A 27,001-nucleotide genomic window follows, 5' to 3' on the forward strand; every position below is an offset into this window, starting at 1 on the left:
CTATTAAGAATTAATGATTATTAGCAAGAATTGGGAGACAAGAAGAGACATTCATCTTAACTTCCAATTAGGCTGGGTTACTTACTTTTACGCCTCTTTTACTGATGAAGAAACTGAGAGAGAGCCTTAAGTTACACAGGTGGAAAATGTCAGAGCCAGCCCTAAACCCAGGTCTTAGACATCCGTTCCCTAGTCATGCCCACCACACTTCAAAAATAGAGCTTATGCCCTCAGCATCTCGGTAGGTTGTGGGCCAAAGAACTATGGAGTTAGAAGGTGCTGGCGTGCACACCTGGAGGCAGATGGTGAAGAGGGGAGTTGGGCCCAGCGATCAGGCACATGCTTTCTCCAGAGGTCCAGTTCAGCTTCATGCCCCTCCACCCTACCTTCTTGTACCCCAGGGTGGGCGGTAAGACTCCCGTTAAACAGATAAACGGATGGAGAAACACCACCCCAAAACATAACAATGATCTCGCAGTGTATACTTGACTTCCCTCATTTATTCACTTTTTTTTTTTTTTTTTTGAGACAGGGTTTCAGTCACCCAGGCTGGAGTGCAGTGGCGCGTTCACGGCTTCTTGCAGCCTCCCGGGCTCAGGTAATCCTCCCATCTCCGCCTCCCGAGTAGGTGGGACTACAGGCGCGTGCCACCACACCCGGCTAATTTTTGTATTTTTTTGTAGAGACAGGGTTTCGCCATGATGCCCAGGCTGGTCTCCAACTCCTGGGCTCAAGCGATCCGCCCACCTCGGCCTTCCACAGTGCTGGGATTCCAGGCGTGAGCCACCGCGCCCGGCCTATTTACTTTTCTACTAAGCTGGGGATCACCGTCGCCCCTCGGCTTGGCAAGAAGGGCGGGGGTAGGGGAGCGGTGGGAAAGGAGGGTGGGCTTTGACTCTGATAAGAGGGAAAAGAGGAAGGGAAAGTTGGGGCTTACTGCAGCGCAGGCTCCTTAGGAGAAGGTGGGGAGGAGGAAGAAGAGAGGTCCAGGCCCTTCTTCCATCCCACGTCCTCCACTTCCCAAGGTGCAAGAGGGAAAGAGGTACAGAACACCCGGAGGTGTCCTTGATTCCGTCCTGCCTTTGCCCTTCCCCCACAGTCCAGCAATAAGCGGAGAGAAACAAGTGCAGGAAGCGGGCAATCATGGGAAAGGCCAAAAAGACAGGTGAGCGGCGCGCCAGCCTCCCGCGCGCAGGTGAGGGCTCCTTTCTGCCTGGCGGGGGAGGCAGACACAGGGAAGAGCCGCGCGCGCGTGCACGCGGGCCGGTCGCAAGGCCTTTCAGCGCCTTCAGCTCAGGCCCTTGCTCTTCCTGGGGCGGCCGCGCTCCGCGGCTTCCTGGGCTGGGCCTCTGTTGCCGCTGTCGCCGCTGTCGGGCCGGCGCCGCACACGCCACTCCACGCGGCGGTAGCGCTCGCTCACGCACGGCGTCGCCCGCAACAGGAACTGGCCGCGGCGCTGGGTGACGCGCACGTCGGCGCGGGGGTAGGTGCCGTACGCGCGCCGCAGCTCCCGGCGCACGAAGTCCGGAAGCTGTAGGGGCTGGCCCTGCGCGCGTTCCACGCGTCCCCAGCGTAGCTCGGCTTGCGGGCTCCCGCCCTCAGGCGGGGCAGGGCCGGCGCGGGGCCGCGGGGTAGGCCGGAGGGCAAGGCCCACCAGGGCGGCGCGGCCTCGGGTGGCGCGGCGGGGCAGTAGAAACGGTGGTATTCCCGAGGGGCCGCCCACTCGCCCGCGTGCAGGCTCCTTGGCCGGCTGCGGAAGCTGTGGGCCTGGATTGGGGGCAGTAGCAGAGGGGCGGCCAGGTAGGTGCAGGTGAGCGGCTGCGGCGGCGGCCAGACGCCCTGCCTGGGCGGCAGCCAGCTGTACGCGTACATAGTCGGCCCCCCAGGCGGCTGCTGTTCTTACTGGGGGCTCCTCCGGATCCAGACCTGCGGCAGAGGGAGGGGTGTGCGGACAGATTTTCTACTTAACCGCCTCCTGTCCCTGTGGCCCGGTTCCCCAGGACGCCGGTTCATGGGTTTGGGGGAACTCATCCCGAATCGGACATTCAGCTCCCCACCTCGCCTCTTGTCCCAAGGTCGGGCAGAGCCCCACGCTCCCGGCAGACAATAAGGAGCCTTTTCAAGCCCTCGGCCCGAATGCTCTTCCCAGTGACTCCCCACTCACTTGTCTCCTTCAGCCTTGGGGAGCCAGCGGGATCCAGAGCGGGGCTCCTCTCCGCACTTTGTAGCTGAGTTGCTCTGCTCCATGCCCTGCCTCAGCCACTCCTCATGGTTACCAGGCGAAAGCAAACACCTTGAGCTGGCCAGGAGCCACCAGCGTCTGTCTACACCTGGGTGAACCGTACTGGTACTGGTCGTAGTGGCCCCAACCTAGAGGCAGAGGCCTGAGGTCAAGGATGCCCTCCCTACAGTATCACTGATGGCTTTCTACAACCTCCTAGCACCTGCAGGTGGATTGGGTTACCCTCACATTTGAGTGAAACTCCTGCACACCAGACACTGAATCAAGTTGTCTGGGAGCATCTAACTGCAAGTTATGTCAACTCGGGGAAGGGGGTGCTGATATTATCTCTGCTTTCCATAGCAAAAAAGCTGCTTGCCTCAGAGTTGGTGTCCAGTGTATTCAGTGAGTGGAGCTTATGTAGGTTAAATAACTCATCCCAACTCACACAGCTGGCTATAGTAAGGGCAAAATTCAACCCCGAGTCTCAAGACTCATGCTCACAATGGTGGTCTTATTGCCCACCTATGCTGGGGCTTCTGGCAGACTGCCTCAAAGTCCTCCCACTCTAGAATGTTAGATAGGCACTTGGTTTTGTTTGTTTGTTTTTTTTTTTTAGATGGGGTCTTGCTCTGTTGCCTAGGCTGGAGTGCAGTGGCGTGATCTCAGCTCACTGCAGCCACCGTCTACCAGGTTCAAGCGATTCTACCACCTCAGCCTCCCAATCCCAAGGAGCTGGGATTACAAGTGCACCTCCACCCCCCGCTAATTTTTGTATTTTTAGTAGAGTCAGGTTTTCACCATGTTGGCCAGGCTGGTCCTGAACTGACCTCAAGTAATCCACCCTCCTTGGCCTCCCAAAGTGCTGGGATTACGGGTGTGAGCCATCATGCCCGGCTACTTTAAATTATTTTCTTTCTTTTTTTTTTTTTTTTTTTGAGACAGAATTTTGCTCTGTCGCCCAGGCTGGAGTGCAGTGGCACGATCTTGGCTCACTGCAAACTCCGCCTCCCAGGTTTAAGCGATTCTTCTGCCTCAGCCTCCCAAGTAGCTGGGACTACATGTGTGCGCCACGACACCTGGCTAAGTTTTGTATTTTTTAGTAGAGATGGGGTTTCACCATATTGGCCAGGCTGGTCTTGAACTCCCAACTCTGTGATCCGCCCACCTTGGCCTCCCAAAGTTTTGGGATTACAGGCATGAGCTATTGCACCCGGCCTACTTTAAATTCTTAATAGCTATATGAAGTGCATAGTGATGTCATTCTCTCTTAGTAGATAAGGAACCAGAGGCTCAGAGAAGTTCGGCCACTGTCCCAGGTTCCTACAGCCTGTAAATACCACAGTGGCATTTGAACCCAGTCCAACTGATGTCAAAACCCAGAAGCCATTTTAATGAAGCCAAGAAGATTGCTTCATCCAGATGGGGTGAGCCCTGTCTGAGTTCCAGTCCCTTCTGGTGTGGGTCACAACCCCTGCACCTCTTCCTTTTCCAGTGGGGAGAGTGGTAGTTATGAATGATTAAAACTGAAACCCTCTGCCAGCTGCAGGGCTGCCATGTTGCCACACTTTCCTTCCCCATCTCCTGTTGACTGAAGCAGCATCAGCAGCAGCCCTGACAGAAAGGTTCTTCTGGGTTCTCAGTATCCCTCAAAACTCAGCTACCCTCTGGTGGTGGCCACCCTTTGGTGACTCACCCTGGTGATGTCACGCTATTTGTGACTGAGCCACTGCTCCAAGTCTTAATTTGGGCCAGTCCTTTTGAGAGCAGGTGCTGGAGCTGGGCAGTGGATGGAAAAAGGGGGCCTAGTTAGGGTTTCATTTGGACTCTAACACTGTCATAGAACCCCAAATTCAGGCTGTGAACCTGATGCACAGCTAAGGCCAAGCAGTGGGAGACAGAGAAAGGTTTATTTGATTTGGCCAGTCAGAAGGCGGGAGAGCAAATCTCTCAAATCCCTCTTAACAGAAAGAAGCAGCAGGGTGGCTTACACCTGTAATCCTAGCACTTTTGGAGGATGAGGCAGGCAGATTGCTTGAGCTCAGGAGTTTGAGATCAGCCTGGGCAACATGGTGAAACCCTGGCTCTACAAAAAAAAAAAAAAAAAAATTAAGCAGGAATGGCATGTGCCTGTAGTTCCAGTTACTTGGGGCGCTGAGGCAGAAGGATCGCTTGAACCCAGGAGATCAAGCCTGCAGTGAGCTGTGTTCACACCACTGCACACCAGCCTGGGTGACAGACTGAGCGCCTGTCTCAAAAAGCAGCAGGGAGTTTTTATGCGACTAAGGAGTGACGGAGGTGGCATTTCAGGGAACCCAGGGTAAATGTCTGTGTTTCTTCAGTCTCAGATAACCCCTTGAGCCACCAGACTTGTGGGCATCAGCAACTGGTCACAATGTCCTTCAAGGCATTCATTCCTTCTGCAATTTTTTTTTTTTTTTTTTTTTTTGAGACGGAGTTTTGCTCTTTTTGCCCAGGCTGGAGTGCAATGGTGGGATTTCGGCTCACTGCAACTTCCGCTTCCCGGGTTCAAGACATTCTCTTACCTCAGCCTCCCAAGTAGCTGGGATTACAGGCATGCACCACCATGGCCGGCTAATTTTTTGTATTTTTAGTAGAGACAGGGTTTCACCATATTGGTCAGCTGGTCTTGAACTCCAGACCTTGGGTGATTCACCTGCCTCGGCCTCCCAAAGTGCTGGGATTACAGGTGTGAGCCACTGCGCCTGGCCTGCAATTTTTTTTCATGACCCCGAAGTTATCTCCTCCTGCTTGACCAAGAAACAGCACATCAGCAGTTTATATTGTGGGAACAAGGAATATTGGGCAAAAAGTGAGTGGTTAGCATGTGCAAGCAAGCATGGGCCTGATCAGAATTTTTTTTTCTTTTTTTTTTTCTTTTTGACAAGCTCTCATTCTGTCACCCAGGCTGGAGTGCAGTGGCATGACCAGGGCTCACCGCAACCTTGACTGGGCTGAAGTGATCCTCCTACCTCAGCCTCCTGAGTAACTGGGATCATAGGTGTGCACCACCACACTCGACTAATTTTTGTAGAGATGAAATCCCACTATGTTACGCAGGCTGGTCTTGAACTCCTGGGCTCAGGTGATCATCCTGCCTTGGCCTTCCAAAGTACTGGAATTACAGGCTTGAGCCACCATGCCTGGCCTGTGATCAGAATTCTCATTTTTTTAGTCACTAAAAATGCTGGGGGGGCACTCCACTCTCCGTTATGTGATTAGTTCACATTGCATGCCTGTATCAAAATATATGTACCCCACAAATATATACAAAAAACTTTACTTTTTCTTTTCTTTTCTTTTATTTATTTATTTATTTTTGAGACGGAGTCTCGCTCTGTCACCCAGGCTGGAGTGCAGTGGCTGGATCTCAGCTCACTGCAAGCTCCGCCTCCCGGGTTCACGCCATTCTCCTGCCTCAGCCTCCTGAGTAGCTGGGACTACAGGCGCCTGCCACCTCACCCAGATAGATTTTTGTATTTTTTAGTAGAGACGGGGTTGCACCGTGTTAGCCAGGATGGTCTCGATCTCCTGACCTCATGATCCGCCCGTCTCGGCCTCCCAAAGTGCTGGGATTACAGGCTTGAGCCACCACGCCTGGCCTTTTTTTTTCTTTTAAATGGAGTCTCGCTCTGTTGTCAGGCTGAAGGGCAGTGGCGCGATCTCGGCTCACTGCAACCTCCGTCTCCAGTGTTCAAGCGATTCTCCTGCCTCAGCCCCCCCGAGTAGCTGGGATTACAGGCGCGCGCCACCACGCCCGGCTAATTTTTGTATTTTTATTAGAGACAGGGTTTCACCATGTCGGCCATGCTGGTCTCGAACTCTTGACCTCAGGTGATCCACCCGCCTCGGCCTCCCAGTGTTGGGATTACAGGCGTGAGCCACAGCGCCTGGCAAAATTTTAAGTATTGATTGCTCAGGAAAAAAAATTAAAATGTTGGCCGGGCGCGGTGGCTCACGCCTGTAATCCCAGCGCTTTGGGAGGCCGAGGCGGGCGGATCACAAGGTCAGGAGATCGAGACCACGGTGAAACCCCGTCTCTACTAAAAATACAAAAAATTAGCCGGGCGCGGTTGTGGGCGCCTGTAGTCCCAGCTACTCGGGAGGCTGAGGCAGGAGAATGGTGTGAACCCGGGAGGCGGAGCTTGCAGTGAGCCGAGATCGCGCCACTGCACTCCAGCCTGGGCGACAGAGCGAGACTCCATCTCAAAAAAAAAAAAAAAATTAAAATGCTGGGGTGCTGAAATCTCAAGGGCCCCATTACAATACTCCTTAGGAACCTCGCCCTCTATCTGCTCTAAGGACTGGTCCTAGAATGAGAGAATTTAAAAGACATCCCCCCACAAAGATGTTCATAATGTCACCTTGGAAACCTGTGAATATGTTATATTACGTGACAAGGGAGAATTTAGATTGCAGATGGCAGTAAGATTGCTAATGAGCTGACCTTAAGATGAGATGATCCTGGGTTATCTGGGTGGACCCAATGTAATCAAAAGGGTCCTTAACTGTGGAATAGTGAGGTGGCAGAATCAGAGTCAGAGTGATACAGTGAGTGAAAGACTTGATCAGCCATCACTGGCTTTGAATACGGAAGAGGGTCATGAGCCAGGGAATGCGGGCAGCCTCTGGAAGCTGAAAAACAAGAAAGTGGATTCTCCCCTGGAACCTCCAGAAGGAATGTGGTCCTGCCAAGCCCTTGCCAGTGAGCCATTTCAGACTTCTGACCTCCAGGACCGTAAGAAAATAAACTTGTCGCCGGGCGCGGTGGCTCACGCCTGTAATCCCAGCACTTTGGGAGGCCGAGGCGGGCGGATCACAAGGTCAGGAGATCGAGACCACAGTGAAACCCCGTTTCTACTAAAAATACAAAAAAAAAAAAATTAGCCGGGCGCGGTGGCGGGCGCCTGTAGTCCCAGCTACTCAGGAGGCTGAGGCAGGAGAATGGCGTGAACCCGGGAGGCGGAGCTTGCAGTGAGCCGAGATTGCGCCACTGCACTCCAGCCTGGGCGACAGAGCGAGACTCTGTCTCAAAAAAAAAAAAAAAAAAAGAAAATAAACTTGTCTTGTTTTCAGCCACCAAGTTTGTCGTGATTTGTTACAGCATCAGTAGGAAACTAATACCTCTCCCTGCTCCTGTTTATAACTTTGTCTCTGTCCTAAAATCCCAGCACCCCGGAGTGTTCATGGCTATCCATGGACTGACCACACCCCAGCCTGGAGTTTAGTAGTGGGCCCGTGGCACTGGCCAGGTTTTCCATCTCTTCTGGGTGGAGAGTGGGGCGCAAGCAAGACTAAGCTCAAGTGGAGCCTGGGAAGGAAGTTTTCAGGCAAAATGAGAAAAATAATGGCCAAGCTGTGAGTTTCTCAGCATTTGTTCACCCTGATTCCAGTACCAACCCCCCGTATTTTGGAGTCCCACACCTTATCTATTCTCAGTAAAGTAGTTCTGGTGGAGTTGAGTCTATTCTATCCTTAGGTTTGGGTGATTTAGGGCTAAACCTTTCAGCACAGCCATCCATCTGGCCATAGTGATTGACTTGGGCTAGCCCTTGAAGTGATATGGGCCAGTGCAAGGCAAGCCTAGGACTTTATTTTCTTGTTGGGTGGAGGGAATTTTTTGCTTTTCCCAGGACAGAAATCAGAAAGGGTCCTGGACTTAAGTTACACAGGCCAGTAAATTCCTTCTTTATTTAAGCTAGTTCAAATTGTCTATTGCTTGCACTAATGATACACCCCAGGGTATTTCCTACCCCCATTGCTCCCCAGCACTTTGTTATGAAAAAAAATTTTTTTTGTGACAAGAGTCTCACTCTGTCACCCAGGCTGGAGAGCAGTGGTGTTGTCATGGCATACTGCAGCCTCAACCTCCTGGGCTCAAGCAATCCTCCCACCTCAGCCTCCTGAATAGTTGGAACTACAGGTATGCCTCACCACATTCCACAGATTTTTAAAATTTTTATTTTGTTTTATTATTATTATTTGAGGCAGAGTCTCGCTCTGTTGCCCAGGCTGGAGTGCAATGGTGCGATCTGGGCTCATTGCAACTTCCGCCTCCTGGGTTCAAGCAATTCTCCTGCCTCAGCCTCCTGAGTAGCAGGGTAAATTACAGGCACCCGCCACCACACCCAGCTAATGTTTTTTGTATTTTTAGTAGAGATGGGGTTTCACCATGTTGGCCAGGCTGGCCTTGAACTCCTGACCTCAGGTGATCCACCCACCTCAGCCTCCCAAAGTGCTGGGATTACAGGTGTGAGTCACTGTGCCTGGTCCTCCCTCACCACACTGGGCCGATTTTTTTATTTTTTTATTTTATTTTATTTATTTATTTATTTATTTATTTTAGACGGAGTCTTGCTCTGTGCCCCAGGCTGGAGTGCAGTGGCGCGATCTCGGCTCACTGCAAGCTCCGCCTTCCGGGTTCACGCCATTCTCCTGCCTCAGCCTCCTGAGTAGCTGGGACTACAGGTGCCCGCCACCACGCCTGGCTAATTTTCTTGTATTTTTAGTAGAGGCGGGGTTTCACCGTGTTAGCCAGGATGGTCTCGATCTCCTGACCTCGTGATCCGCCCGTCTCAGCCTCCCAAAGTGCTGGGATTACAGGCTTGAGCCACCGCGCCCGGCCCTATTTTTTTATTTTTTATTTTTGAGACGGAGTCTTGCTCTGTCACCAAGCTGGAGTGCAGTGGCGCAATCTCGGCTCACTGCAACCCCCTGGGTTCAAGCGATTCCCCTGCCTCAGCCTCCCGAGTAGCTGGGACTACAGGCGTGCACCACCATGCCTGGCTAATTTTTTGTATTTTAGTAGAGACAGGGTTTCACCATGTTGACCAGGATGGTCTTGATCTCCTGACCTTGTGATCTGCCCGCCTTGGCATCCCAAAGTGCTGGGATTACAGTTGTGAGCCACTGTGCCCGACCGGTTTTTTTTATTTTTTAAAATTTTCTGTAGAGATGGAGTCTCACTCTGTTGCTCAGGCTGGTCTCCAACTCCTGGGCTCAAGCAATCCTCCTGCCTCAGACTCCCAAGGTGCTGGGATTACAGGTGTGAGCCACTGCATCTGGCCATGAAAAATTTCAGTATAAATACAAAAAACTAGCCGGGCGAGGTGGCGGGCGCCTGTAGTCCCAGCTACTGGGGAGGCTGAGGCAGGAGAATGGTGGGAACCCGGGAGGCGGAGCTTGCAGTGAGCTGAGATCCGGCCACTGCACTCCAGCCTGGGCGGCAGAGCGAGACTCCGTCTCAAAAAAAAAAAAACAAAAAAAACGAAAAATTTCAGTATATAGCAACCTGAGAAGTTTTTGCTCAGGGAACCTTGTGATCAGAAGCTCACTTGAGGGCAAAATGGAGGACAGATTAGAGAGCGAGGGGGTAGAAGCCAGTCATGGAGGAGGTTCTTATGTTAGCTTAGGAAAGCTGAGAACCAAACAGGAGCAAGGGATGGAAAAGAGAGATGCGAGTAGGATTCACCTGGGCTTGATCCAAGATGGTTGTTTTGATGAAGCGCGTAGGATGGAGGGTGGATGCACACGTTTCTGGCTTGGCCACCTGGATGGGCAGTTAAGGCAGTCCTGGAGGTAGAAAACGCTGGAGGGAGATTGGAAGTTTAAGGAATGGTGAATTCGAGTGGGCCACGCTGGACATTCTGTTCAGGCTGGACATGGGAGGTGTGGAAGTAGTCATGAAGAAAAAGGTAGTAGGTGAAATTACCATAACAACTGGCACCCTGGGCTTGTCTCCATCTGGTCCCTATCACACTATTGACATTGTGGCTGCCAGCTTATTTGGACCCCACTCAACACCTCTTTCAGGTAGCTATCTTGTTTTTTTATTTTTTATATTTTGAGACAGAGTCTTGCTGTGTCGACAGGCTGGAGTGCAGTGGCGCGATCTCAGCTCACTGCAACCTCTGCCTCCCGGGTTCAAGCGATTCTCCTGCCTCAGCCTCCCGAGTAGCTGGGATAGCAGGCACCCACCACCGCGCCAGGCTAATTTTTTTTTTTATTTTTTAGTAGAGACGGGGTTTCACCATATTGGCCAGGCTAGTTTTGAACTCCTGACCTCAGGTGATCCGCCCACCTTGGCCTCCCAAAGTTCTGGGATTACAGGCATGAGCCACCACGCCCAGCCAGCAATCTTGTTTTTGAAGTCCCCTTTACCTCACAGCCTGTGGCCTGGCATGGATTAAAAGTTTGAGTGAATATATGAGTATAAAAGATGGAAACTTGGGACACCCTCCCTTTTCCTTTAGAGACCCTGGGAGAAAGTGCCACAGTGAAGGGGACTGAAGAGGAATTATTATGTAGGAAGAGAACATGGCAGAAACTAGATCAGAGAGGTGGGAAGTGAAGGGAGGAGAGAATTTCAAAGACAGTGCATAATCTATCTGTCCCATGGTCTGGGGACTCCAGTATGGCTCAAGGAGTTAGGGAGGTGATATGGCCTCTAGTTCATCGCATGTCCCCTCCTCCTAGTTAGCTCTGTGATTGGCAACCATAAAGAGAAATCAGAGAGAATTACAAGGCCCTGTCCTGGTGCTGACATAAAAGGTAACTGGCTATGTTGTCTTTATAATCAGAGGGTTGAGGGGCCTCAGAGTGTAACTGTGTGGCATTAAGTGCAACATGAGGAAGAAAAGAAAGGTCTTTTCTTTCTTTTTTTTTTTTTTTTTTTGAGCCAGAGTCTCACTCTGTTGCTAGGCTGGAGTGCAGTGATTGATTTGGAGTGAGCGATCTCGGCTCACTGCACATTCCGATTCCCTGGTTCAAACAGTTCTCCTCCCTCAGCCTCCCAAGTAGCTGGGATTACAGGCACACGCCACCACGCCCAGCTAATTTTTGTATTTTAGTTGAGACACGGTTTCACTATGTTGGCCAGGATGGTCTCTATCTCCTGACTTCGTGATCCGACCACCTCAGCCTCCCAAAGTGCTAGGATTACAGGCATGAGCCACTGCGCCCGGCCATGAGGGACCAAAGGTCTTTTCTCCTGGGTCACATTCAGCCCTGGCCCCTGCCAGCCCTCTCCATTTCCATTTCCCCACTGGACACCCAGGGAGGGCTAAGTAAAGACTCGGGTTTGCTTTGAAATAAAGGCACGTGCTAGCCAAAGATAGAAAGCCGGGGAGACTCCTTTAGCAAATGTATGGAGATCCCAGTGTGCTGGACTCCAGGCTGAATGCTGGGTTTTCTGTTCTCACAGCCAGGAAAGCACAGATGGAGGTAAGAGGTGAGGAGAGGGGCAAAATGATCACCTGTCTTCTACTCATGAGGCCTTCTGGATCAGGAGGGGTTTCAGCAATTGTCTAAGTCTAGAAGGGAGATGGGTGTATGTGTGTGTGTGTGTGTCTATGTGTGGCTTGGGGTGACATGGGAAGTGTGAAGGGTATCTGAAAGAGATTGGGAAGGAGGGAAATGAGACAGGTTAGAGGGAAATGGATTCTGGGGGCAAGGTTCATGGCGTCCCTGGGGGCTCCCCAGGAACTGGTTGAATAGGCTCTAGCCCCTGGACACTAGACCATTTGTCCAGGCTCTAGCCCCTGGACACTACATTGGACCATTTGCTGTGGTTGTTAGGAGGAGGAGGACAATATTCCTGTTGCAGGGAGTTAGCTGACAACCATCAATGAAGGTCATAAGGATGAGCAGTTCACAAAGCTCCTACACCCTTGTTTCTCATTTAATGCCTGAAAAATCCCTGTAAAGCATAAAACAGGCTCACAAAAGGAGGGCCCCAGCCAGGTGCAGTGACTCACGCTTATCATTCCAGCACTTTGGGAGGCTGAAGCGGGAGGGTCCCTTGAGCCCAGGAATTCAAGACCACCCTGGGTAACATAGTGAGACTCCATCTCTACAGATAATTTTAGAAATTAGCCAGGCATGGTGGAGTGAGCTGGTGGTCCCAGCAACTTGGGAGGCTGAGGTGAGAGGATCATCTGAGCCAGGGAAGTGGAGGTTGCAGTGAGCTGAGATCATGCCACCACTGCACTCTAGCCTGAGCAACAGAGCAAGACCCTGTTTCAAATAATAATAATAATAATAACAATAACAATAAAGGAGTCCCTTAGCAAGGAAGTGGTGGAGCTAGGGGATGAGTTCCAGGTCCCCCAGAAGCCAAAGGCCATAGGCTCTTTGCCCTGTGTCCCAAGGTAGGGGAACCAGGCAGAGCTGGAATGTGTGCTGTTTGTTTGCCCAAAAACCTATCCAGGCTTACAGGCCAGTTGGGAGAAAACATAAAACATCCTCCACAGCCTACATTGAGCAAAACAAAACTTGATTTTGAGGAATTGTGCAGGTGTGGGAAGAGGAAAGACTCCCATGTGGAGTCAGGATAGCTGGGTTCCACCTCGACTGGGCCCTTGCTGTTTACATGTCATTGAATCTCTCTGAACCGCAGTTTCCTCACGTATAAAATGGGGATAAAAGCGCCTACCTGCTGGGAATGATGTGAGGACTCAACAAGAGAATGCACGTGTTGTTCTGAATGTAGTACAGGGCACATAGCAAGCACTCAGTACTTTTTATGTTATATTACCATTATTAATACAAGGAGGTTGGGCTGCGTGGTTGCTCATTCAGGCCCTGGTGCTGTTCCCCACCTTCAGGTCTGGCTCCTGTGGCTAGAGCCCTGGTGCCCACAGCTCAACCTGGACCTTTCCACCCTTGAAGGGCTCATGAAGGAGCTGCCACCTCCAAGTCAGCTGCAGCTGTGCATCCGCTCAGACCACAAGACTCCATGGAGATGCTGAACTCTCTTTGTTCTCCCAACAAGTACTAGGCAAGGAGGGAAGGAAGGTGAGCGCTTAGAAAAAAACGTGCTGGTTTGCACTGAAATTACATTAAGCTATCGTGGAGGTAAAGGAGAGGGGTTGAGCCGGTCAAGAATCCAGCAACCTGACCCTATTTGCTAGTATCTCCTTTTGATCGCTAAGGGCAAGCGCCCGTGACAAACATGGCGGCGGCAGCTTCAGGTGCGGTCACCTGCCGGAGCTGCGGTCCCGGGGCCGCGCGGAGCCAATCGCTGGGCGGGAGCGGAGGGAGAGGCTGGGGAAACCCTAGAAGCGCGCGCAGGCGCACTGGCTTGCACCTGGCTCCCGCCAGCCGTAGGATTAGGCTTCGCCGGCTACGATTGCGGTGAGAAGCTGGCCAGAGGCCGGGGCTCGCGGGCGGGAGCGGGCTGGGCTGGGGCCGATCTGGCACAAACTACAGGCCCGAGTGGGAGGGGAATGCTTTGCGCTCTGGGAGTCATGGGGGCTATCTGCGGGGGTCTTTGGGGTGATCATATTGTGGATTGGAAGAGTTCTGTGGTCCGGGAGGAAGAAGCGGGCTTCAAGGGGGCAAGGGTGGAATCCTCGCAGAAGGGCTCTCCGGGGGTCTGGAGGAAAGGGATGCAGTGGGTCAGATAGCTCCCTGGCGGTCTGGGATCGAGGGATGCACTGGTCAGGCTGGGTTCCGTTCTATTAGCATAAAGGCATTTAACCCTGGTGGCACTTGGGGAGCTTAAAAAAAAACACCGATGCTGGGCCCGCCCTGAGAAATTCCGGTTTAACTGCGCTGGGTGAGGCCTGGGCCTCGGTATTATTGCACAGCTCCTCAGGTGATTTTAATGTGCAGGCGGTGGAGAGCAGCCCTACACGTGTTTCAGCACCAGCTATTGAGTGAAGAGCTCCTGGGCTGATCCCAAACTTCTCAGTGGCTTGGGAGGGGTGGGTGGTCCTGAGGTGAAGCTGTCGCTTCTTCAAGGACCTGTGGGGGAGGGGGAGGGGGAGGGAGAAGGTCCCCATCTCAACAAGTTGAAAACTCATTTCCAGCCGGAGGAGGAGGATGGGCCCCCCACCCCCCAACCCTGGTGCTAGACCCTGCTGTGGGGAGACTGGGCAGGAAGACATGACCCCGATAGTGAAACAGGAAACACAGCAGACAATTCAGAGGTCAGCTGCCTGTTGACAAAAGGGCACATATTATACCTTTAATGCTCATTTGTTCATTTGGTATTTCTGAGGACAGGCAGAGAATGGAATTGTTTTCACTGCTTCACAGATGTAGGAATAGACTAAGATAGTAAGTTAAAGATAATGTTCACACCTGACCCAGGGCTCCTGACTCCGAATTATGCCTATTTGTAGCTTTTCCCTCTGCACTAATACCTCTTGTACAGTCTGATGCCCCTCACTCCAGGGGCCCAGTTCGGCATTCTTGGTTCCCTCCACTAAATTCATCAGCCTCCCCCACCCACCATAGGTTGGTTCAGAAATCAGGGAGATGCTGCTGCTTCCATCCCTTTCCAGTCTTTACCTCCCAGGGGCCTGACAGGGTGAAGGAGAAGAGTTTTGACACCTGCCAGAGGGCTCCTTCCAAACAGATCTGATTCTGTCACTTCCCCACTCCCAGCGCCCCACCTGTTGTCCTCAGCATAGAATCTTGTACAAGGTTTACAAAACCTTTCGTGATATGGCCCCTTTCTCCCTTGCTGCTCTGAGCTCTCTTCCCAGATTGTTTCTGTGTCTCTTAGCACAGCGCTGTGCACCCGGCGAAAGCTTAATAAATGTTTCTCTGTTATGATCACTATTCTTTGTACCTGTTGCCTTGCTTTAGTATCTTACTCAGAGAGGCACATCAAGCTTCCCAGGCTGCCCCTTCTCTCTGACTCCCACAGTTAAGCAGAACACAGAGCTAGGGGCACAGTGGGGTCTGAGGATGACAGTTTTCCTATGACTGCTGCTGCTGTTGCCTAGGGTTGAGGATGTTCATACTGACCTTTTAGGGGCCAGTCGACCCAGCAGGGATTGACTGAGCACGCTGAGGGAGCCTGGTGCAGGCAAAGGGCAGGGATCAAGGGTGGGACTAACTCAGGCCTGCTTTATTTTTTATTTTTATTTTTAATTTTTTTTAGAGACAGAGTCTCCTTCTGTCGTCCTGGCTAGAGTGCAGTGGCGCTATCTCACTGCAAGCTCCGCCTCCTGGGGTCACCCCATTCTCCTGCCTCAGCCTCCCAAGTAGCTGGGACTATAGGCGTCCGCCACCATGCCTGGCAAATTTTTGTATTCTTAGTAGAGACGGGGTTTCACCATGTTAGCCAGGATGGTCTCGATCTCCTGACCTCGTGATCCACCCGTGTCAGCCTCTCAAAGTGCTGAGATTACAGGCGTGAGCCACCGCGCCCGGCATCAGCCCTGCTTTTAAGAAGCCTGTGGGCTGGAGGAGGGGAAGGGAGGCATCTGGATGCCTGATAAAGGGGAAATCGGGAGAGAACACTTGATTGGGTGTGCTTGAGAAAGCCGTGACACTGGATGAGCGGGATTTGATAAGATGGGGGCAGGGTGTGGGGGGATAATGAAGTGAGAATGCTGTTGTTTTAGTCAAAACCTGTTTTGAATCTTGACTCCAGCACCTACTAGCTCTGTGACTTGGGCCTGTTATTGAATCTTCAGAGCCTTGGTTTCTTCATGGACAAAGCGTGAATGCAGATAGTAACAGAGCTGTAGGGGGTCTGATGATGGATGTAAAACCCAAGCATACCCTGTATGGCTGAGGAATAGTATATAGTTATCCTAGGGTATCTTAGGTGGCAGGAACAGCATGAAAAAAAGTGTGGAGGTGGCATTTAAAAAGGAATTTGATGGATGGCAGACAAGAGGGGCTAAGATATTCCAGGTGGCAAAAGGCATAAAGTTTGGGTGCTGGAAAGACAATTTCAATCATGGATTTGGCAGAAAGGTCAATGATTTTTATTTTTGATTGATGTTGCCCCAGCCGGTCTCTAACTCCTGGCCCCAAGTGATCCTTCTGCCTTGGCCTTCCAAAGTGCTAAAATTATAGGCATAAGCCACCACGCTCCACCTAGTGACTGATCTTTAAAGATCATGAAACCACACGGTGGCTCACTCCTGTAACCCCAGCACTTCAGGAAGCCAAGGCGGGAGGATCACTTGAGGTCAGGAGTTCAAGACCAGCCTGGCCAACGTGGCGAAACCCTGTCTGTACAAAAAATACAAAAATTAGTCAAGCATGGTGGCGCACGCCTGTGATCCCAACTACTTGGGAGGCTGAGGCAGGAAAATTTCTTGAACCTGGGAGGCGGAGGTTGCAGTGAGTCAAGAACCCACCACTGTACTCTAGCCTGGGCGACAGAGTGAGACCCTGTCTCAAAAAAATAAAAAATAAAAATAAATAAATAAATATCATGAAACCAAACTTCAGAGAAATGGAAAGAAAATGGTTACTGTAGGCCAGGCGCAGTGGCTCATGCCTGTAATCCCAGCACTTTGGGAGGCTGAGGCGGGCGGATCACGAGGTCATGAGTTGAAGACCAGCTTGATCAACATGGTGAAACCCCGTCTCTACTAAAAATACAAAAATTAGCTGGGTGTGGTGGCACATGCCTGTAATCCCAGCTGCTCGGGAGACTGAAGCAGGAGAATTGCTTGAACCTGGGAGGCAGAGGTTGCAGTGAGCTGAGATTGCGCCACCGCACTTCAGGCTGGGCAATGGAGGGAGACTCTGTCTCAAAAAAAAAAAAAAAAAAGAAAGAAAAAAGAAAATGGCTACTGTGGGCCGGGCACAGTAGTGGCTCACACCTGTAATCCCGACACTTTGGGAGGCCGAGGCAGGCAGATCACTTGAGGTCAGGAGTTCGAGACCAGCCTGGCCAATATGGTGAAACCCCATCTCTACGAAAAATACAAAAATTAGACTGGGCGTGGTGGCTCATGCCTGTAATCCCAGTACTTTGGGAGGCCGAGGCGGGCGGATCACGAGGTCAGGAGTTCGAAACCAGCCTGACCAATATGATGAAACCCCGTCTCTACTAAATATACAAAAAAAATTATGGCCGGGCGCAGTGGCTCACGCCTGTAATCCCAACACTTTGGGAGGCCGAGGCGGATGAATCATGAGGTCAGGAGATTGAGACCATCCTGGCTAACACTGTGAAACCCTGTCTCTACTAAAAATACAAAAAATTAGCCAGGTGCGGTGGCAGGCGCCTGTAGTCCCTGCTACTCGGGAGGCTGAGGCAGGAGAATGGTGTGAACCCGGGAGGTGGAGCTTGCAGTGAGCCGAGATCGCGCCACTGCACTCCAGCCTGGGTGATAGAGTGAGACTCCGTCTCAAAAAAAGAAAAAAAAAAAAAAAAAAGATTTTGCCGAGTGTGGTCATGTGCGCCTGTAATCCCCGCTACTCAGGAGGCTGAGGCAGGAGCATGGCTTAAACCCAGGAGGTGGAAGTTGCAGTGAGCCTAGATCGTGCCACTGCACTCCAGCTTGGGCGACAGAGGAAGACTCCATCTCTACAAAAAAATTAAAAAATAAAAAATAAAAAATTAGCCGGGTGTGGTGGTGGGCGCCTGTAATCCCAGCTACTCAGGAGACTGAGGAAGGAGAATCGCTTGAACCTGGGAGGCGGAGGTTGCAGTGAGCTGAGATTGTGCCACTGCACTCCAGCCTGGGTGACAGAGCGAGACTCCATCTTAAAAAAAAAAAAAAAATAGCTGTTGTGTGTTGAGGGTCTTCCATGTAGCAGGCACTTGGCTTTATATTCCTTTTGCATTTCAGCCCCCAGCCATCTAAGAGGTTGACATAACATCCCCACTTTGTGGGCGAGGAGCCTGAGGCTCAGGGAGAGGGAGTGACTGGCTCAAGGCTACCAGCTGGGACCATGAGGATGGGTCTTGGAAGGTGCCAGGAAGGTGGGTGGAGTTGGTTGCAGGTTACAAGATTTCTCACCAGCTTATGCAAGGCTGGTGTGGGCTCCAAGCTGTTCTTCCCTGGGAGAGGTGGGGTTGCTGTTCTCTGCTGGGTGGATTGAGGGTGGGGAGGGCAAGTGGGGGAAGGCTGTTTCCTGATGGAGGAGTGGAATCTGGAAGATAAACCCCCAAAAGAGTAACCCTGGCTGGGCCTGGTGGCTCTCGCCTGTAACCCAGCACTTTGAGGCCAAGGCGGGCGGATCACCAGGTCAGGAGACCGAGACCATCCCAGCTAACACGGTGAAACCCCATCGCTATGAAAAATACAAAAAATTAGCTGGGCGTGGTGGCGGGCGCCTGTAGTCCCAGCTACTCGGGAGGCTGAGGCAGGAGAATGGCATGAACCCAGGCGTGCAATGAGAACCCAGGTGTTCATGAATGGCATGAACTCAATGGCGTGCAATGAGACAAGATGGCACCACTGCACTCTGGCATGGGCAACAAAGCAAGACTCCATCTCAAAAAAAAAAAGAAAAAGAAAAGGATAGGCATTATTACCCCATTTTATAGATGAGGAAACTCCAGCCCAGAAGGGTTGAATTGCCTGAGGTTACACTCTTAGTAGGAAGTACAGTTGGGATTTGAACCCAGGCCCTGATGATGGCAAAAGTCATACCTGTTCCATCTCATTAACCTTCTTCTACCCAGTGTGGGTGCAGGGAGGTGGCTGGGGGAGGCTGGGGACCTTGTGTGCAGGGCTCACCTTCACCAGCAACAAGGACGGATCACTGGGCATCTGGGTAGGGATGGGGAGGCTTCACTCCCTTTTGACAAAGGCAGGAGAGTTCTGAAAGCCCTGGAGGAACTGGAGTAAGTGACCCAGCTAAGGATGGTAACAGAGGTGGACATCGTGCTTTACATCCCCAGGCACCTTCAGAGGGCATCTCATTTAATGCCACCTCATCCCTGTGTGGCGGGCGTGGGGCCTCTCCATTTTACAGAAGGGCTGAGAGGTTGGATAGTGATAAATCTCTAAAGCTTTAGTGCTCACCATTTTAAAAATTTTATTTTTATTTATTTATTTTTGAGGGAGAGTTTCGCTCTGTCACCCAGGCTGGAGTGCGATCTGGGCTCACTGTAACCTCCACCTCCAGGGTTCAAACAATTCTCCTGCCTCAGCTCCCGAGTAGCTGGGACTACAGGTGTCTGCCACCACACCGTCTAATTTTTGTATTTTTAGTAGAGACGGGGTTTTGCCCTGCTGGCCAGGCTGGTCTCAAATTCCTGGCCTCAAGTGATCTGCCCACCTTGGCCTCCCAAAGTGCTGGGATTACAAGTGTGAGCCACTGTGCCTAGCCCCGTATGACTTTTTTCCATATGTTACTCAGAAAAGCAGTGTCGAGGGAATGTAGGGTGATGGATGTGTTCATTATCTTGTTTGTGGTGATGATTTCACAGGTACATGCATATGGTGTAACTTATCAGCCTGCATGCTTTGAAAACTGTGCAGTTTAGTGTTTGTCAGTTAGACCTGAATAAAGCTTTGAGGAAAAAAAGAAATGCATTTTCTTCAGGGGGCTCAAGGGCCTCAGGGAAAGGCCATCCTCCTGCCTTGGGACAAGATAGGATCACTGTGGCCCACGGGGGTAGTGGTGGGGACTTGCAGGCTTAGAGTGCTTCTTTCTTTTTTTTTTAAATTTCTTTTTGAGACTGAGTTTCGCTCTTGGTGCTGAGGCTAGAGTGCTCGCCTCCCAGGTTCAAGCAATTCTCCTGCCTCAGCCTCCCTAGTAGCTGGGATTACAGGCATGTGCCACCACGCCCGGCTAATTTTTTGTATTTTTAGTAGAGACGGGGTTTCACCGTGTTAGCCAGGCTGGTGTGTTAGCCAGGCTGGTCTTGAACTCCTGACCTCAGGTGATCCGCCCACCTTGGCCTCCCAAAGTGCCGGGATTACAGGCATGAGCCACTGCACCCGGCTGGGTGTCAGGGTTTTTATAAGCACTGGATGGGGGTGTGGTGGGCCAGGGTGGTCTTGGGAAATGCAACATTTGGGCAGGAAAAAAAAAAGCCTGTCCTCACCTAGGTCAGGCCCAGGGGTGGAGCCCTAGCTAGGGACCATGCCCTCCTCTACCCAGCACTTCCCTTCCCCACTTCCGTATCATTTAAAGGGACTACGTCCTTCCGTTTCCGGCACTTCCCTTCCCGTCTTCCGTATCAATACCAACAGTGAGTGCTTTCTGTGAGTTACATCAGTTAATCCTTATGATTTGCAAAATAGGCATAACAATCTCCTTTTACCTTTTAGAGAAGAGGAGGCTAAGGCCTGGGTTGGGTAACTGCCTGACATTTTACTGTAAGTGCATTGTGTGCCCAAGCTCAGGGTTGTCCCGTCTAGACCATTAAAGTCACACAGTGCGATCTAAGAAGACACTGAGCATTCAGCCCTGGCACGTGACCTGGCTCAGCACTCGCTGGGTGTCTGCCGTCTCTTCCCACAGTCTCTCTGTTTCCTCGAGTCACTCCCAGATTAGTGGTGTCTAGCTCAGCACTGTTTCCGTTGTACTTCATTCATAATTCCCAGCACTGTTGTCAGTACAAACTCTCCTGTTGAAAATGAGTTTTTAAATTATTCAGAGGTCTGGGGTTAAGAGCAGAGCTGGCATTGATCCCTGTTCCTCACTGGTTCCTTCTTTCCCAGGGACGAGGATGACAAGACTGCCTGTGGCCATGAGCCCTCCCCGGTGCTCCTGGGGTTAAGGCTGGGGCTGCAGCCATGGGGCTGGATCGGCCCCAGGCCTGGTTGCTGGGTCTGCCCACAGCTGCGGTCTATGGCTCCCTGGCTTTCTTCACCACCATCCTGCACAATGTCTTCCTGCTCTACTATGTAGACACCTTTGTATCAGTGTACAAGATCAACAAAATGGCCTTCTGGGTCGGAGAGGTAAGGCCAGCGCTGGGTGGCCAACATGGAGGAGGGTGTAGGGTGGAGACTAGAGGCTGTCCAGGCTGCCGGGTAGATTGCAGGCGCCAGCTCCCACCCAGTCAGAGGCATGGGCAGTCCAGGTTGTTCACCAAGACTCAGCAAGAAAAGCTGTGGAGGCCTTGATGACTCCTCCTCGATGGGAACTAGATCAGCTTTCCTGGCCACTGTCTTACATAGTTGCTGTTCTGTGTATTCATATATATAATATGTTCACATACATGAATTTATCAGCTGCATACATTTACCAGCTGGGCTCTGGATGGGTGTGAGTTTGAGGGGGGCAGTGGTTTGACTGGCAGAGTAGGGTTTTTTTTTGTTTTGTTTTGTTTTTGAGATGGAGTATCACTCTTGTTGCACAGGCTAGAGTGCAGTGGCGCAATCTCAGCTCACTGCAACCTCTGCCTTCCTGGTTCAAGTGATTCTCCTGTCTCAACCTCCCAAGTAGCTGGGATTACAAGCGCCCGCCACCATGCCCAGCTAATTTTTGTATTTTTAGTAGAGACGAGGTTTCGCCATGTTGGCCAGGCTGGTCTCGAACTCCTGACCTCAGGTGATCCATCCACCTCGGCCTCCCGAAGTGCTGGGATTACAGGAGTGAGCCACCGCACCTGGCCAGAGTGGGTTTTAGCAGAGGAACTGACACGAGCAAAGGTTTGCGGGTAGGAAAGCTGGGGCCATCTTTGAGGGGTGGTGAGCAGGCTGGGGTGGGAGGAGCCCTGGAGAGGAGGCTGCCTAGAGCCCACCTGCCTGTCTCCCCTCTGCCTGCAGACGGTGTTTCTCCTCTGGAACAGCCTCAATGACCCCCTCTTCGGCTGGCTCAGTGACCGGCAGTTCCTCAGCTCCCAGCACCGGTTGGTGCATTGGGAACAGCTCGTAATTGGTTCAGTCCCACCCTACTGCTACCCAGGAGGGAGGACCACTGCCTGTGTTTGGGGTGGAGAAGGAAGGGGAGACTATTTCAGTGTTGCCCATGCCCCTTCCCTTCCTGGGGTCTAGGGTGCTCTGTTTGGGTTGGAGTGGTGGCCTTGGACGCACCCTTGCCTGGCTTAGCAGGTGAAGAGATCTACCCTGGCTTGGCTTGGCTGGCCCCTCTGGACTGTGGACTGCAAACACCCTCTGCTGCTTCTAGAAGATTCCTTTGCCCCATCCCTTCTTGATCCCATCATCTCTCCCAACCTTGAGAAGTGGGCATCCCATACCCTTTGGCCATCAGCCCAACAGGCTAATAATGGGGTGGAAATTGGGGCAGAGGATGGAGTGTACCCACTGCTGAGTTGTGCTTCCTAAATTGCAGACTGGGGACTTGGGGGACAGTGCGACCACCCTGTTGTGAGTCCCACACCCTGGGCCTCCATCCCTCCCCCGGAGCCTGGGCAAGGGGAACTTCGGCCTGCCAAGGCTTACAGGGCATCTCCCAACAACCCTCCTTTCCCCAGCAGGTCAGGCGCTGGGCTCTCCTCAAGGGCCGTGGTGCTGGCCCGGGTGCGGGCCCTGGGCTGGCATGGGCCGCTGCTGGCGCTGTCATTCCTGGCATTCTGGGTACCCTGGGCCCCAGCTGGCCTGCAGTTCTTGCTGTGCCTGTGCCTCTATGATGGCTTCCTGACGCTCGTGGACCTGCACCACCACGCCTTGCTGGCCGACCTGGCACTCTCAGCCCACGACCGCACCCACCTCAACTTCTACTGCTCCCTCTTCAGTGCAGCCGGCTCCCTCTCTGTCTTTGCCTCCTATGCCTTTTGGAACAAGGAGGATTTCTCCTCCTTCCGTGCTTTCTGCGTGACACTGGCTGTCAGCTCTGGGCTGGGCTTTCTGGGGGCCACACGGCTGCTGAGGCGGCGGGTTGAGGCCGCCCGAAGGGACCCAGGGTGCTCAGGCCTGGCTGTGGATTGCGGGTGAGTGGCCAGCCCTGGTTCTTCAGGTCCTCACCAGCAACCTTCTAAGTCTGATTTTGGTGCTGTGTCCTTGGCTTATGGGGGCTGCCCTGGGATGTGTTGGGGGATAACTCTGGCCAGCCCCAGGCAGTTCTCCACTCCCTTCTGCCCCACAGCCTGTGTGGAGAGGAGCTGCTTGTGGGCAGTGAGGAGGCAGACAGCATCACCTTGGGCCAATATCTCCGGCAGCTGGCACGCCATCGGAACTTCCTGTGGTTTGTGAGCATGGACCTGGTGCAGGTATGGGGGAGCAGCTCCAGGCACCTCTACAGCTGGCCTGGACTTCACTCAAGGGGACAGACTCTTCAAGAGCTGGGAACTCGGCCAGGCACAGTGGCTTATGCCTGTAGTCCCAGCAGTTTGGGAGGCTGAGGCAGGTGGATCACTTGAGGACAGGAGTTCGAGACCAACCTGGCTAACATGGCGAAACCCCATAAAAATACAAAAATTAGCTGGGCATGGTGTAATTCCAGCACATCTGTAATTCCAGCTATTTGGGAGGCTGAGGCAGGAGAATCATTTGAACCCAGAAGGCGGAGGTTGCAGTGAGCTGAGAGGGCACCACTGCCCTCCAGCCTGGGTAACAGAGTGAGACTCCTTCTCAAAGGAAAAAAAAAAAAAGAGCTGGGAACTGAGTTCTGGGCCACCCAGGAGGTCTGCTGGGCAATTTGGTGGCAGGAATGCAGGTTGAGTAGTCAGGAGGCCTGGATTCTAGCGCCCTCTGAGTTTTTCCCTCCCTGTGTGATCTTAGGCAGGTCTCAGGCTCTCTGGGGAGCCCTGTCCTCTCCTGTAAAGTGAGGATATGAGACAGAGATGCCCCCTTTGGGGACCCTTTAACCATTTTTTTAAGACACCAAGCACTGCCAGGTGCAGTGGCTCGCGCCTGTAATCCCAGCACTTTGGGGCGCCAAGGTGGAAAGACTGCTTGAGCCCGGAGTTCGAGGCTGCAGTGAGTTATAATTGCACCACTGCACTCCAGCCTGAGGGAGTTCGAGGCTGCAGTGAGTTATAATTGCACCACTGCACTCCAGCCTGGGGGAGTTCGAGGCTGCAGTGAGTTATAATTGCACCACTGCACTCCAGCCTGGGCGGCAGAGCAAGGCCCCATCTCTAAAAAAAAGAAGAGCCAAATGCTGTACCTAAAACATGTAGTATATAAACCAGCTGAACTTAGAAATAAACTGTTTTCATGTCATGAAATTTGTCTCACTGATGTGTTTTCTTTTTTTTTTTCTTCTCACTTTGTGGCCCGGGCTGCAGTATAGTGGCGTGATCTGGGTTCAAATGATTCTCCCACCTCAGCCTCCCGGGTAGATGGGATTACAGGCATGCAATAAAACACCCGACTAATTTTTTGTATTTTTTGTAGAGACGGGGTTTTGCCATGTTGGCCAGGCTGGTCTCAAACTCCTGGCCTTAAGTGATCCACCTGCCTTGGCCTCCCAAAGTGCTAAGGTGCTAGGATTACAAGTGTGAGCCCCCGTGCCCAGCCTCCCTAATGTGTTTTCAATTAAAAAGAAAAAGCTTTTAATTGCTCAGATACTATTTTGCCATGGCTTCTAACTTTTTAGCAAAGTTAGGTACCACCAGGAATGTGGTTTTAGGTTGTGTTCTGGCATGTTCTGTGTTTAGGGACATGGGGAAAAAGGCCTGCTCTTACTCTTGCTGCTCTGAGGATGGGGTGTGGGGAGGTTGGCAGATGTGTGCTCCCCTGTTGACTTCCGGCCTTGTCAGCTCCCCTCCCACCTGGAAGCCTCCTCACCATCGCTGTCGGGTTGCAGGTCTTCCACTGCCACTTCAACAGCAACTTCTTCCCTCTCTTCCTGGAGCATCTGTTGTCTGACCATATCTCCCTTTCCACGGGCTCCATCCTGTTGGGTGAGTGGGGGCCTTCTGTGCTTCATGCAGGCTGGAAGGAGAGAGACTTTATTTTTAGTAGAGACGGGGTTTCACTGTATTAGTCAGGATGGTCTCCATCTCCCGACCCTGTGATCCACCTGCCTCGGCCTCCCAGAGTACTGGGATTACAGGTGTGAGCCACTGCACCCAGCCAGGACAATCTTTTTAAGACACCAAGGGCTGCCGGGTACAGTGGGCATGGGGGGCAGGGTGTGCTGGGGGTTGGGGGGGGCAGAGGCTGCGCTGGTGTCGGTCCTCTTGGAGATGGTGGCACCCTGAGGGGGTGCAGTGACTGGTTAACACAGAGGAATATCATCTGATGGGCTGGGTGTCAGTCTTGACTCTGTGCTCATCTGGTGGGTTAGTTCATCTTTTTGGGCCTCTCTTTCTCATCTGTAAAGTGGGGATGATAATAGTACTCACCTTAAGGGGCTGTAAGGATGAACTAAGACAGTGATGCTCTTAGCACAGAGCCCAGTGCATTGCTAGTGTACAGGAATGCAGTTGGCCGTGAAGCTGGTGGCACTCACTGGCACTGCAGCAGTGCCCTTGACAAAGTGGCGCCCCGTCTCCCTCCCCAGGCCTCTCCTATGTCGCTCCCCATCTCAACAACCTCTACTTCCTGTCCCTGTGCCGGCGCTGGGGCGTCTACGCGGTGGTGCGGGGACTCTTTCTGCTCAAGCTGGGCCTTAGCCTGCTCATGTTGTTGGCTGGCCCAGACCACCTCAGCCTGCTGTGCCTCTTCATTGCCAGGTATGCCCCTGCCCATGCTCCCCCCAACACCTCTGTCCCATGCCTTCATTCCTGCCTACTCTTTCCCTCTACCACAGCAACCGCGTCTTCACTGAGGGCACCTGTAAGCTGCTGACCTTGGTGGTCACCGACCTGGTAGATGAGGACCTGGTGCTGAACCACCGCAAGCAGGCAGCCTCGGCACTCCTCTTTGGCATGGTTGCCCTGGTGACCAAGCCAGGCCAGACCTTTGCCCCGCTGCTGGGCACCTGGCTGCTCTGTTTCTACACAGGTGAGGGCCTGGCGACAGGCAAGGGCTCTTAAGGCGCCGGGGGCACAGCTTACCTGGCACACTGGCAAGCCTGGGCTCTGGGTCCAGTGAGGGAAGGTGGCAACTGGCGTCCCCCCAACATGGCTAGAGTTGTTGGGTCACAGATTCCGCCATGCTTTCTTAGTTCATTCATTTATTCATTCATTCAACAAATATGTACGGAATCCCCTCTCTGCAGGCCCTGCTCTGGGTGCCAGGGAGCTAACCATGAATAAGATAGACAAGGTCTTTGCCACCACGGAGCTTGTATTCTAGTCAGGTGTGGGGTGGGGTTGGCAATAAACAGCCAAATAAGACATTATCAGGCAGTGACAGTGTTACAGTGAAATTAGGGTGATGTGAGATGGCGTGACTCAGAAACTATGTAGTGTCATCAGGGAAGGGCTCTCTGAGAAGGTGCCCCTCAGGATGTGAGCTGAATGGCAAGGATTTGTCTAGAAAAGGTCTCAGTGAATCACAGGCAGAGGTAACAGCAGGTGCAAAGGCCCAGGGTGTCAGGGGTGATTAGGAGATGTGGCTGGAAAAGTGAAGAGGGCTTTGTTGACCAGGGCAGTATTGGAAGCAAGCTGTTGGGAGCGTTATTGATTGATTGATTGATTGAGATAGGGTCTCCCTGTCACCCAGGCTGGAGTGCAGTGGCACAATCTTGACTCACTACAGCCTTGACCTCCCAGGTTCAAGTGAGCCTGCTACCTCAGCCTCCCAAGTAGTTGGGACCACAGGCGTATGCCACCATGCCGGCTAACTTTTTGTATTTTATGTAGAGATGGGGTTTTGCCAGGTTGCCCAGGCTGGTCTCAAACTCCTGAGCTCAGGTGATCCACCCACCTCGGTCTCCCAAAGTGCTTAGATTACAGGCTTGAGTCACCACTCCTGGCCAGGGAGGGTTTTAAACAGGGAAGTGACGTGGTGTGATTTGACTTTTTAACAAAATTCACTCTGGGCTGGGTGAGGTGGCTCATACCTGTAATCCCAGCACTTTGGGAGGCTGAGGAGGGAGATCACCTGAGGTCAGGAGTTTGAGACCAGCTTGGTCAACGTATAGTGAAACCCCCGTCTCTACTAAAACATACAAAAATTAGCTGGGTGTGGTGCATGCCTGTAGTCCCAGCTATTTGGGAAGCTGAGGCAGGAGGATCACTTGAACCTGGGAGGCAGGAGGATTGCTTGAACCTGGGAGGCAGACGTTGCAGTGAGCAGA

At 52.4% G+C, this 27,001-nt stretch overlaps 2 protein-coding genes across 17 annotated transcripts in view; one reads left to right on the plus strand and one right to left on the minus strand.

Annotated features, from left to right (window-relative positions):
- MFSD13A (major facilitator superfamily domain containing 13A) overlaps positions 1-27,001 on the plus strand; it is a 39,909-nt gene that overhangs the window by 11,096 nt on the left and 1,812 nt on the right. Inside the window, exons 2-10 of one of the 16 annotated variants that reach the window (XM_065521355.1) lie at positions 529-598; positions 12,847-13,036; positions 20,623-20,865; positions 21,676-21,758; positions 22,344-22,799; positions 22,955-23,078; positions 24,620-24,716; positions 25,319-25,490; positions 25,568-25,761. In XM_065521355.1, coding sequence (XP_065377427.1) covers positions 20,698-20,865; positions 21,676-21,758; positions 22,344-22,799; positions 22,955-23,078; positions 24,620-24,716; positions 25,319-25,490; positions 25,568-25,761 — 1,294 coding nt within the window. In that variant the 5' untranslated portion in view covers positions 529-598; positions 12,847-13,036; positions 20,623-20,697. Of the gene's footprint in view, positions 1-528; positions 599-12,846; positions 13,037-13,319; positions 13,376-17,793; positions 17,928-20,622; positions 20,866-21,675; positions 21,759-22,343; positions 22,800-22,954; positions 23,079-24,619; positions 24,717-25,318; positions 25,491-25,567; positions 25,762-27,001 lie in introns of those variants that run through there. The other 15 variants (XM_065521354.1, XM_074002614.1, XM_015456618.3 and 12 more) reach the window with 15 other exon arrangements.
- C9H10orf95 (chromosome 9 C10orf95 homolog) lies at positions 483-2,240 on the minus strand. The gene is given in 4 exon segments (XM_045361469.2): positions 483-1,604; positions 1,606-1,646; positions 1,648-1,926; positions 2,165-2,240. Coding segments are annotated over 3 exon segments (582 nt in total). The 5' UTR covers positions 1,873-1,926; positions 2,165-2,240; the 3' UTR covers positions 483-1,288.

Source organism: Macaca fascicularis, chromosome 9 (genome assembly GCF_037993035.2).
Source record: "Macaca fascicularis isolate 582-1 chromosome 9, T2T-MFA8v1.1".
NCBI lineage: Eukaryota > Metazoa > Chordata > Mammalia > Primates > Cercopithecidae > Macaca > Macaca fascicularis.